The sequence below is a fragment of the Budorcas taxicolor genome, chromosome 11 (assembly GCF_023091745.1).
Source record: "Budorcas taxicolor isolate Tak-1 chromosome 11, Takin1.1, whole genome shotgun sequence".
NCBI classification, from domain to species: Eukaryota; Metazoa; Chordata; class Mammalia; order Artiodactyla; family Bovidae; genus Budorcas; species Budorcas taxicolor.
The window spans coordinates 35,467,362-35,480,389 of NC_068920.1; the positions used below are offsets into that span (position 1 = coordinate 35,467,362).

A 13,028-nucleotide genomic window follows, 5' to 3' on the forward strand; every position below is an offset into this window, starting at 1 on the left:
TTGTACAGCTTCGTTTGAAATCTGCTTTGGGGAGGACTATTCATCAGAACATTTAGCTGGGTGGGACAGGAAGCTTGGTAAAGAGCAGGCAAAACTTCCTGTAGAAATGTGGTTAAGAGATAAAACCAATATCTGGATGATGCTAAAAAAAGACTCAAACAGTTGCCCTTTGGGCACATGAGGGAGCAGAGGCTGGGCAGCCAACAGCTCTGTGGGAACAATTATCCAGGGCTATAGGTCAGGGCTTCCCTGGTGGCTCAGAGGTTAAAGCGTATGCCTCTAATGTGGGAAACCTGGGTTCGATCTCTGGGTCAGGAAGATCCCCTGGAGAAGGAAATGGCAACCCACTCCAGTATTCTTGCCTGGAGAATCCTATGGATGGAGGAGCTTGGTAGCTACAGTCCACGGGGTCGCAAAGAGTCAGACATGACTGAGTGACTTCACAATGTAGGTCAACCAGATGGCTGGTGTAGAGCAGGGAAGCTCCTGTGGGCTCGGGAGACATTGTTTTCTACAGTAGTGACTGCAGTGTGGTAAAGTTTCCCTGTTTAGTTTAGTTTTGTCTTTTTAGTCCCTTCAAGGATGTGGCCAGAATTTCTCATTATTTTGATGTGGGGTTAAAAATGTAGAAAATAAGAGAACTGTGGAGACCTAGTGTGCTCTAAGCTTGTATATAGGTGTCTATATCCTTTAGGTGTGATGGATCTCTTCTTTTTTTGAAACTCTCCTCAGAGAGGTTGGTTATGACTCCTGTGTCTGAATTCTGTGCTAAGTCACTTTAGTCATGTCCAACTCTTTGCGACCCTATGGACTGTAGCCTGTCAGGCTCCTCTGTCCGTGGGATTCTCCAGGCAAGAATGTTGGAGTGGGTTGCCATGTCCCCCTCCAGGGGATCTTTCCCACCCAGAGATCGAACCTGTGTCTCTTACGTCTCCTGCGTTTGCAGGCGGGTGAATTCTCGTCAATCTGTAGCCTCTTTCAAGGATTTGACTGTTCTACTGATTTCTTTTGGCTGTGCTGCAGAGCATGTGGGATCTTAGTTCCTCAACCAGGGATCGAACCCAGGTCCCCTGCAGTGGAAGTGAAGAGTCTTAACCACTGGACTACTAGGGAAGTCTCTTGGCCATTTTAAAGGTTAATTCAGTTATGAAAAGGAAGGCTTTGTTCTCAGTTCATTGAATTTCAGACATTGAAGGAACCAAGTAGGGAAGGAAATCTGATCAGAGTTAAGTTTCTATTGTCTTGAAAGTCTTACTAATTAGATATCCAACCACCAGTTCATGGTTTTAAAGTGGCAATAAATAGTGTGTGTGTGTTTGGTGGCACCTAGTACCGCATCTTTTTGTCATAGTTTCTGAGGACCATAAATAATATTCCAAGGAAAATCTTTCAGCTATATTCAGTGTGTGTGGGGGCATCAAGGAGAGTCCCACCTCAACAGATAAAAGAGCATTTTGATTATTTGATATGACCTGTAGGTTTCTCTGCCATTTCAAGGAGCCCCAAACCAGAAAGCAACTCTTTCTATTCTTTCTGGCATTCGTTTCTGTAAAATTCAAAATTTTAAGATAAAAAATTGGAATATTTATTAATATGATAATGATGCAACTTTAGTTATTTTCAAAACTATTCTCAGAAAAATATTCTCTGTATTCTTCATATCTAGATGAAATCAGAGAAAACTCTGATTGAAGATCTCTATTTCTAATAATGAGAATGATATTTACTATTGATTGAATGCTTACCATGTGCCAGACCCTGTACTGGCCACGTTTGGTAAGTGATCTCAGCTAAGCCCCCAGGTGACCCTATGCTGTGGCTACAACTTTCCCAAAGATGATGCAAACTGCCTGGGGAGTCGTGCCAGTTCAAAGTGAAGGGCTGAGGTACTGAGCCAGGCAGGCATCACAGGAAGAGATGCATCCAGAGGGCTCTGGCCAGTCACAGGCATGAGTCAAATGTTTCTTCCTCATTAACATAAAGACAAACAAAATCCAAGGGCACCGTTGTTGGGTCAGTGATACTGGGCTTGGCTGCCCCCATTTCTTTCTCTGTGTTCCTCTGCTTTTCCAGAGCACGGCTCAGTGGGTTCTTTGTGGCCCCAGAGACAAATAATTACACTTTCTGGATCCAGGCTGACAGCCAGGCTTCTCTGTATTTCAGTTGGTCGGAGGACCTGAGGACCAAGGTATTCACCACCTTCTTGTTTTCCTTCTTCTTGTCCCCATTCCCTCACTCGTGAAAAAAAAAACACCAAGAAAAGCAATAAGTCAAAACGAAGGCTTTCATGTTCTACTGATAGTCGTAACACACTGTTAAGCAACCAGAGACTTTAATTTTTTTTTTGGTGCGTACATGTGTGTGTACAGGTTTTTAAAATTAGAAATTTTAAAAATTTGAGAAATAATCTACTTGATTTTACTTTTTGAAACAGAGCTTTCTGGTCATTATGCTACATAACTTGTTTCTAAGCTTCACAGCATCTTGTGAGCTATGTTTCTTTATCTCCATTTTCCAGATGAGGACAATGAGGTTTAGAAGGCTTGTATGACCAATACAGGGCCGCTGGGGTGATAAAGAGGCATATTAAGAATTCAAATCCAGATTTGTCTGACTCAGAATTTGTTTTTACCACTGATTCTGGGTGTGGATGTAGCTAGTTTTATGCAGGAATTTTCTGGCCAGTTTTGAAAGATTAAAAAAAGTGTTTTAGCAAACAACCAAAATTACTTAATGCCATTGTTAAAGAAACATAGTATTTTCTCTCAAATGATGAATATACGTCTATGAAATTACTTTGCTAGTTGGGTGGAGAAGCATCATAGATTTTGATGTGGTCAAGTCATTTAGGTTTCTCAAAGGGTGTCATATAATTTTACCCACAGCATCATGTAAAGTTAGGGTTTCTGGTTGGCTCTTCCAGGTTTACACATGGCCCATCCATCTCATCTGAATACTATGTAATCTAGACAGAGAGAAAAAGAGAGAGAGAAAGATGACTGGAGAGGCATGCATAGAATAGTCCTAAGAAGTTCAGGCTAACTTGTTGGAAAAGGCAGAACAGCCCCCAAATCCCTTGTTAGTAGATGTCTGGATGCTTTTTGTTTGAGAGACAGAGGCCCAGAAGCTTCACAGTATCGGTCCTGATGTGTTTACTGGGGTGCAGGTGAAAATGGCCTCTATCAGGGTGGGCACTGCCGACTGGTTTGACTCCTGGGAGCAGAATGGGAGTGACAAGACCCAGCAACAGAAGACCCCCAAGCTGGAGCTGCGTGGGGGAGCCAGGTACTACCTGGAAGCAGAGCATCGAGGGACAGGCCCCAGCAGCGGGGTGAGAATTGGTGTCCAGATCCACAACACCTGGCTGAATCCTGACGTGGTCAGCACATACCTCCGGGAGAAGCATCAGATCCGAGCTTGGGCCCAGAGACTTCCGGAAATCCAGGTCTGCCTGTGTTTTTTTGTCCCATGGGGTTAGGGTCAGGGGCTGAACCCTGCAAGGAATTTAGTGCTGGCTGGCTGGGAGCCAGGAGACTTGAGCCGTAATGATAACTCTCCTGCAAAAGAGATTGGACATCCAACCAGTAGCGTTGAGAGGATTTTTTTTTTTTTTTAAAGGAATCTTACTGTTGTGATGCCCTGATTCATGGACTTAGTTTTAGGTACCAAAGTCCTGGTAAATCTTCCTTTGGAAACGTATTCCTCAGAGAGGAAATAAGGTCCTCCTAACACTCACACCCATGTTTGCATGCCTGTGAGTGTATACATGCGTGATTTCATAGCTTTTCGACCCATTTAGGTCCTATTTCCTGGTATACTGTCTATAGCAAGTCAGGGAAGTATGTCTTATGTTCCTAGATTGTCTTTTTGGCTCAATGAGCACATATTGTTTAATTCTGTCACTCTTGACTTTTTAGATGCTGACAGTGTCTGGCACAGGGAACTTCTTCCTTACCTGGGACAACGTTTCTAGTCAGCCAATCCCTGCAAATGCCACTGCCCATCAGGTGGGCATTTTATTCACATAAGGAGAGGTGGGGGAACTAGAGGTAGCCTTTATGTCCATGGCATGAGCTCCTGGTCATTTCTCTTATTAACAGATTCAAACAGCCATTGAGGAGTTACTTGCAGTCAAATGCAAACTGGAACCCCTTGCAGCGAACATCTTACTCTGGCAGGGATTTGAACAAGGTACGATTCCTGGTTTGGAAAATTCCAACCCTCTTCTTTACCCTTATCTTTTTTTTTTTTTTTTTTTTAATGTAACAAGGGGAACAATCTTCATTTCATCTCCAAGGTAACTCTGTTCATTCCAATGGAAACTGGATTTGGACACAGTGTTTAAGAGAGAGGCTGCATGTTTGGGAGGGAGCTGCTTGGTGTGGGAATCAGAGAAAGAAAGGACATCCCTTCCGTGCTATCAGGGGAGCAGAGAGTTAGAAACAAAGGATGCTGGTAACTAAGGCTCAGGAGCTGCATCTCATGCCACAGGTGGGAAAGAGCAACCGATACAGGAGAGACATAGCAGAACAGTGCAAATCCTGTTTAACTCAAATCACATCTCAAAGGAATTCTTACATAATACAGTAGTCTGTGCTGTGCATGGTAAGTTGCGTCAGTCGTGTCTGACTCTTTGCGACCCTATGAACTGAAGCCCGCCAGGCTCCTCTGTCTGTGGGATTCTCCAGCCAACAATGCTGGAGTGGGTTGCAGTTTCCTATGCCAGGGGATCTTCCCGACCAACCTATTGAACCGAGTCTCTTATGTCTTCTGCGTTGGCAGATGGGTTCTTTACCACTTGGGAAGCCGAAGACGGTAGTCTAGCATATTCCAAAAATGCGAGGATACGTTTTAGAAATCGTAAGGTGAGCTAAGTTGCAGTCAACACACCTTACCTCTTTGCTTCTCAATATTTTTTTGTTGTGGTACACATAGAAAGTGATAATAGATTTTTAATGCTCTGGAGCAGACACAATGCATTTCTCATAGGTGGAGCCTTCGAGCTGGAGGGTGCTGGCCACCCCGAGCCCTGCCCAGCTTGCCCAAGAACTGAGAGGCCAGTGTCATGGAGAACCCATAACCCATTCCTTGCAGACATGTTGTGGAGCTCTGTTTGATAATTACTCCTGTCTTCCTATTTTATCTGAACTTCATCCAGGGTTAGAAGGTTCCACCTCTGATGGGCACCTCACCAGTGGGACAGAGCCCTTCTGTGGGAGGTTCAGTCTCCATCAGCCCCGACACCTTGTCCTGACACCTCCAGCTGCTCAGAAAGTCTACCGGCTAGATCAGTACACGCACGTAAGTAGCAGCCATTGTGTTTGCAGGCCAGGTGGGCAGGGAGGGATTGAAATTATTCTCTGGGGTGGATGCTGGAGAAACAGAAACACAAGGGAGTGGTTGCCATGACTCACAGATGTTCAGGCTGAGGTGCTAGGCTTTGGGTGTGAATGGACACCTTGGGTCCTCCACTAGCTAGTTGTTGCATAGAAATGCCTTTGTAATAACTGAGACCTACGGAAGCTTCTGGGCTTTCTAGGTGGCTCAGTGGTAAAGAATCCACCTGCCAAGGCAGGAGATGTGGATTTGATCCCTGGGCTGGGAAGGTCCTTTGGAGGAGGAAATGGAAGCCCACTCCAGTATTCTTGCCTGGAGAATCCCATGGACAGAGAGGCCTGGAGGGCTATAGTCCAAGGAGTTGCAAAGAGTTGGAGTTGAATTAATGACAAAAAGCAACAACAATGACAACATGGAAGTTTCCATATGTTTCAGTGTTTTCTTTGATCTCCAGGTATGAGAGCAGACTCTCCACTCAGACTCTCTGGTTTTGAATTCTGACTCTATACCCTGCATGCCCTCTGTGTTTTATCTTAGTTTACTCATCTGAGAAATGGGTGATGACAGGTCTGCCTCTCAAGCTATTGAGGAAGAGTATATGAGGTGATCCAGTAAAGTGCTTGGGCAGTGGCCAGGACTTGTTTAAAGCTAATTATTATTTATTATAGTTACTGTTATTACTGATGGATGAACTGACACATTCCTCCAATACCTCGTATCCTTTGCGTGAATAGCTCTGCTCTTTGGGAACCAGTGTGAACCTTCCTGGGATGACTGAGCTCACGGCAGTGGTTTCAAGTCCTTTCTGAGTCAAAAAGGAGTGGGAGCTGGGACTAAACGGTTCAGGAAAGGGCAACACCCAACTTGCAGCCTTTCTTCTATAGCACAGGCACCCGGCAGGTGGTGGTGGTGACTTAGCCCACAGTAGAGGCATTTCTGTCTATGGGGGTCGCACAGAGTTGGACATGACTGAAGCGACTTAGCAGCAGCAGCAGCAGCAGCTAGGCATTTTGCCTGGAAAATCCCATGGATGGAGGAGCCTGGTAGGCTGTTCATGGGGTTGCGAAGAGTCGGACACGACTGAGCGACTTCACTTTCACTTTTCACTTTCATGCATTGGAGAAGGAAATGGCAACCCACTCCACTGTTCTTGCCTGGAGAATCCCAGGGACGGGGCAGCCTAGTGGGCTGCTGTCTATGGGGTCGCACAGAGTCGGACACGACTGAAGCGACTTAGCAGCAGCAGCAGCAGCAGCAGAGGCATTTTTGGTCATCACAACTGGGGGAGTGTTAGCGCCATCCAGAACCTACCCAGGTTCTAGGAAAGTTGCTACACGTTCTGCAATGCACAGTGTAAGAAAAGTCCCAGGCCTAAATGTCAATAGTGCCACAGTTGAAAAATCCTGCCAAACAATTTTACTTAACTCTGACTTAGAAGCCAAGGATGCCGGCGAGTTCAGGTTAAGGAGTGAGGCTCAGAGAGGTTCAGTGCCTTGCTTGAGATTGCACAGGTATCTGGGTCACAACAAGGGATTTCTAATTGAGATCTCTAATTGAGGTAAAAAATCCTCACAGCCACACACAATGCTAGGCATTGAATAACTCTCTGTTGGATAAATAGCAATTTGCTGTAAACTAAGGTAAGGTCTAGGAGGGCAGGAGAGGTCTGGCTGTCTTTAGGTTGGTTCTAGGGGGTGGATTGTCCTCAGTAAACATTACTTGAACAGCTGCTTCTTAGTGACAGAGCTGAAGCCCTTGTTTTGTGTCTCTAGTTGTGCCTTGCGTACAGAGGCCCTGAGAATACTACCCTGAAGATGACTGTGTCCTTCACAGTTGGCCTTCAAAACCCTGTTAAGAACCTCACGTGTGACTGGAGTCTCCTGGGGACCAGTCCTAGGTAGGTACCCAAGGGTAGCTTGTCTGTGGGCAGGTGTGGTGGGAATTCCCAGATGGTATGGCTAACTATCCTGGGGACAGTGACTCATGAGACGTATGGTCTGATAGTGGGGCCTCGGACAATAGTTTCAGCTCTGAACATGTTTTATTTGACAAAGAAGTCTGATTTAAGAGCAGTTAGTTGTTACATATATAAGGAGTCTGACATTTCTCATAGGGATAGAGTCAAAGACCATCATATTTGGAAGAGATTTTATGCAACATTCCTTGACATTACAGATGGAAAAATTGGGGCCCAGAGAATGTGTGATTCACTGGAATTCATTCAGCAAGTGAGCAAAGATGCTGGAACATGATCCAGGCATTTTGATCCCTTGATTCAGCACTCTTTCCACATCTCTCAGGGGTTTTGTAAGTGGTTTTAAACCTAAATGAGTTTTAGGTTTTCAGTTCAGTTCAGTCGCTCAGTCATGTCCGACTCTTAGCGACCTCATGAATTGCAGCACGCCAGGCCTCCCTGTCCATCACCAACTCCCAGAGTTCACTCAGACTCACGTCCATCGAGTCTGTGATGCCATCCAGCCATCTCATCCTCTGTCGTCCCCTTCTCCTCCTGCCCCCAATCCCTCCCAGCATCAGAGTCTTTTCCAATGAGTCAACTCTTCACATGAGGTGGCCAAAGTACTGGAGTTTCAGCTTTAGCATCATTTCTTCCAAAGAAATCCCAGGGCTGATCTCCTTCAGAATGGACTGGTTGGATCTCCTTGCAGTCCAAGGGACTCTCAAGAGTCTTCTCCAACACCACAGTTCAAAAGCATCAATTCTTCGGCGCTCAGCCTTCTTCACAGTCCAACTCTCACATCCATACATGACCACAGGAAAAACCATAGCCTTGACTAGACAGACCTTAGTCGGCAAAGTAATGTCTCTGCTTTTGAATATGCTATCTAGGTTGGTCATAACTTTTCTTCCAAGGAGTAAGCGTCTTTTCATTTCATGGCTGCAGTCACCATCTGCAGTGATTTTGGAGCCCAAAAGAATAAAGTCTGACACTGTTTCCACTATTCTTCCATTAGGTTTTAGAGTCTACTAATCATCTCTGCGGTTAGAGCCTAACATGTGATCTGCTTAAGACACACAATTGTATTGTAATTTGAAAGGACTGCTGACACTGTTATGAATGGGTGGTGGACTGAACCGTGACTCACTGGTGTTGTGTCCCAGCTGAGCTGAGCCCATTTTGGGGGGGATGCTGGTACCATGGCCACCAGGACTGTGCAGATCTCCCAGCTGCACGGCCTTCGGGCCCAGGCGGGGAACTGGGGCTCTCAGGTGAGAGGCCCGTGGTGCTCACGGGAGGCCCGTTTCTGCTCTGTGCTTGTGTTCAGCTGGCAGTTCACCTGCACCAACCTCTGGAAGACGTGTGTGCGTCACTCCTCGCATCTCCAGCTGCCTCCTGCAAATTCCCCTGTGCTGGTTCACCAGATTGACCTCCTCCCTCTGTCTCCAGAGATGGGCATGTTCTATGTGGATGAGATTATTATTGCAGACACAAACCTAACAGGTGATTATCAGATCTACTCTCCTCTATGAACTATCCATCAGATAGGGTCCTCAGGCTTTTCTGGAAGGGCTGCTTCTCTTTCAATGGAGAGAGAACAGATGATTCTCCGTCTTTCCTCCTCAGTCCCAGGGAGAAGAGGAAGTTGTGATTGTGTGTCTTTGGCTTTTCTATCCCTCTAGCAAGTTCCTTCTGTTTTCTGTTATTTACCCCAGTGTTTGCTCTTGCTTTGGGTACCTGTCATCTTATCCCGATTTTACCACTTTCTGGCTGAGAGGCCTTGGTTTTCTCATCTATAAAATGGGCATAATGAGGCCTCTACCCCATGGGATTACTATGAAGATTAACTGAAGTGTAACGTAAAGCACTCATCATGGGTCCTGACTGTAGTAGGTGCTCAGTAAATATAATCAGTTATTACTACTATTATCATTACTATTGTCAGGCCAGCAGGATTTCTCCCTACCTCCATCTGTTAATATCTGTCATAAAAGGTGCTGTGAGGAACGTAGCATCATTGTCCCTGAAATGGGTCACAAGTCTGATTTTATGACCCATAGTGCCAACTTGGTGTGAGTTAGAGGGTCATCGCATCCTCATGAGAATAGCTTTCTGCCCATCTGATTGCTCCCACGCATCACTCAGAGCTCAGGCCTGGGCCCTCTCTGCACAAAGTCCCTTGATCTCAGCTGGCTTTGTTTGTCTTAAGGGCAAGGTGCTCACCAAGGGTTCTCCCAAGGCCACGTGTGACACACACGCCAGGGCCAGAGGGCCAGAGGGATGGTGTGGTTTGCTCCCAGGGCCTCTAGGTTTCCACCTTGTTCACTCTCCCTATTCCATCAAATCCCGTGTGACTCTGGCTTTGCTGCTTCTCGTAGCTTCTCCTTCTCTCTTCAGGGAGAAAAGGATGGAATGGTCATTTGCGTTCTGATTATCAAGTTGTGCCACTTTTAATCTTTTACCTGAAAGTGCAGAGCTAGGGGGCAGGGAACTTGGGGGTGAGGGGTAAGGGAGCTCTCTTTCAAGCCCTGAAATTGCATCATTTCTGATACTCTTCAGAATTCCATCTCTTACCTGTTTCAGTGATTTGAGTGTTTGGGGAGCATCTGGCGTCACTGACTTCAAATTCCATGTTCTGACACACAGAAAATAATATTCCAATAGTGTGCTGGGATAACTGTCTGAATTCCTTAGTGCCCAAGACAACTGGCTGGGGCCTTTGGTGACCCCAGATGCTGCACAGATTCCCAGAGGGCTGATGGGATCAATATTTCATACACTTGAACCCACTGACTGGGAAACTCAGGACTAGATAATAGATATCATTTCCCTTCCTCCTCTCCAAACCCTCAATGCCCAGGATCCCAACTCCTTCTCATGGCCATCACCTCTGTGCACCCAAATGCTCCAGCATCTGGAGCCATGTAGGGGGGAGGTGGGGAGGGGAGCAGGGAGGCAGAGGGCAGAGATAAGAAAGACAGGAGGTGGCTTGGATGTAACAGTCTGCTTCCCACTTGGTTCAGTCATCCTGCTGGCAACAATTTTTCTGTGAGGATTATTTAATAGTAACATAAACTACACACTTGGGCTCCATATTCATATTTAATTGCCTGACACTTATCTGATCAGTTTAATATTTGATTATATTCTCCCACCTAATGTCTTCTATGAAATTTCTTTTTATTTAGTGGTAGCTACCAAATACTTCTCATTTAATTTTCAGAACCCCTAAGATGGCCCTATGATCCCCACTCTATAGATTAGGAAACCAAAGCTAAGAGGGCGCTGAGTGTCTTGTCTCAAATCGTTGGGAATGTGGGGGAAATTGAAACCTAGAGATCACTGACCCCAGAGCCACCTGTAATGACTCCATACTCAGTTGAGCAAATGAACTTTTATCGAGCGCTGGCTCTGTGCCTGGTGTTGTGCTCAGCATTGGGCCTGCAAGGATGCTGCTTTTCAACTGTTTGCTGTCTCGATTGCACAGATTTGGGAAAGAAACTGCATTTACATGGTGCCTAATAGAAGGGAAAGAGGATATTACGCTGGCTGTTTAAACCTGCCATCTCAGTAAACTCTCCCTGCCATGCAGACTGATGTCTACCATGAGTCCCACTTTATCAATGAGAAAAGTCTTACAGAGGCTATGGTGATTAGCCAAATGGTCACCCAGCAGAAGTGGAAAATCAGGATTTGCAAAATGGTCTGTCTTAAATGCTTGCACTGTGTCTGCACACATGTTGACACCATGCAGTGGATAAAACTCAAGTATCTCCAGGATCTGCCTTGTGTGTTCCGTGTTCCTGAGGGGGATCATCTTGCATTGCTGGAGCTGCCGGGACTTGGAGAAGGAAAGGAGGAAGAGGGGGGCCGTGCACACTGCCACAGATGAGCTGTGTGTTTGCACATGTGCGTGTGGTGGCGGGGGGATCTCCAAGGGCACAGGGAATGATGATTGGCTGGCTTGGGGCTTACTGAAGTTTGCCGTGGAATTAGTCATCATCTCCTTATATCATGACCTTGCATTTTCCTTTGGCAACTGAGTTCCTCCCTCTTCCTTTTCTCCTCATGGCAGCAGGTAGGTGGGAATCTCTGTTTTCATGGTGTGCTGAGATGTGAGGGACTCAGCCCCTCCAGCAGGGACCGTCCACCCAGCAGGTCTTCCATCTTGATTTACTTGATGATGTTCGGCTCCTGGGTCTCCAGTTTCTCAGGCGGACACTGGTACAGCTCGCCCTGGTGGGAATCTGCTGGAATCACTCTCAGTGGTGGGATCACCTCCTGTCTACAATGTGACCTCCTGGTTGGCGGGGTGTGGCCTGGAGCTCCCGCTCATCACTGCAAGGTAGGGAACCATCTTTGGTCACCTGTCCCTCCTTAAAATTGCTAACTGGCCTTAGGAGTCACAGAGGTGAGACTTTTTATCAATCAGGAAAATTTACCTGCCTTGCTGCTTAAAGCAGTAGTTCTCAATGTTAACAGTGCTGCATCAGACTTACCTGAAGGTTGTGTTAAAACACAGGTTGCTGTGCCCTAGCCACACCATCCTAATTCAGTAGGCTTGGTGGCAGGGCCTGATAATTTGCATTTCTAATGAGTTCCAAGGCAATGCTGATTCTGTTGATCTGGGGGCTAGTTTCTAGTTAATTAGTTTACAAGTAGATGTATTTTTATGCTTTTCAGAGGTTCACATTACCACTGTTTTCTTCTTGCTCCTCTTCTTCCATTCCATTAATAACATTAATATATTAATCTTACTGGAATTCTTTGAGGCCAAAGGAAGTACAATTCATAGTCAAAGGAAGAAAACCAGCCAGTTCTGAAAGCTCACCACCAGGTGGCACTAGAGCCACATAAGCGTTGATTAGTCCATAAACAAACCTCTTTGGCCATAGTTTACAAAGCAGTAACTAAGAATCAGGCTCCTCCAAGCTCCTGGAACACAGCAAGCTGTAATTCGTCCTTTTAAATGTTCACTAAAACCCATAGAATGGGAACGATTGAGATGCCTTGTCTTTAAAATTTCTTTTCTCCCCCTGTATCTAACATGTTCTGAAATGAGTTCTCATTACTTACACCGTACTTGAGACTTTTAATCAATGTTAGAAAGCTAGAATCTATGTTGCACATTTCTTGACAATGTTTCACGGTCCTCTGGGTAGAAAAGACAAAAAATCATCAGCAGAATAAAGGAGGGAAAGGCTTTCGGTGGTGATGGAGGGGGAGATGTCAAGTGAGCCCCCTGTGATCCTGTGCTCCAAATGCCAAAGTTATTAACTCTGAAATGATGAAGTATAATCTAGGTGCACACTTAGACAGGTGCTCACAACCTCCCCTTCCGAGTCTTCTCAGGCTCCTTAGCTCCTCTGGAAGCCTTCAGCCTGAGAAAGTCAGGACAACACAGAATGACCCCCAACAAGAAAAGCCTCAGTCTGACTGTTTCTGTGTGGTTGTGAGTATGCACATCCATACGTGGTACTTAAGTAATATTACTGATCAAAGTCATACATATTCATTGTTGAAAATATGGGAAGTACAGAAAAGCACAGTGAAAAGGTACAAATCACTCATAATCCCTCTGTTCAGAGATACTTTCTTTGAACACATTGAATCCATGTTCTGAAATACTCTTTTCCCCCAGGCAGTTTATATATACACACACACATATACATCTATACACAAAATACATATATATGTATATTTATATATATTTGGTGGCTCAGACGATAAAGAA

The 13,028-nt window shown here is 45.6% G+C and overlaps 1 protein-coding gene across 1 annotated transcript in view; it reads left to right on the forward strand.

The window, feature by feature from the left end:
• PKHD1 (PKHD1 ciliary IPT domain containing fibrocystin/polyductin) overlaps positions 1-13,028 on the forward strand; it is a 448,252-nt gene that overhangs the window by 27,211 nt on the left and 408,013 nt on the right. The window contains exons 14-21 of the mRNA XM_052647828.1: positions 2,074-2,188; positions 3,167-3,445; positions 3,918-4,007; positions 4,101-4,191; positions 5,159-5,301; positions 7,110-7,234; positions 8,622-8,797; positions 11,501-11,639. Coding sequence (XP_052503788.1) covers positions 2,074-2,188; positions 3,167-3,445; positions 3,918-4,007; positions 4,101-4,191; positions 5,159-5,301; positions 7,110-7,234; positions 8,622-8,797; positions 11,501-11,639 — 1,158 coding nt within the window. The remainder of the gene's footprint in view (positions 1-2,073; positions 2,189-3,166; positions 3,446-3,917; positions 4,008-4,100; positions 4,192-5,158; positions 5,302-7,109; positions 7,235-8,621; positions 8,798-11,500; positions 11,640-13,028) is intronic.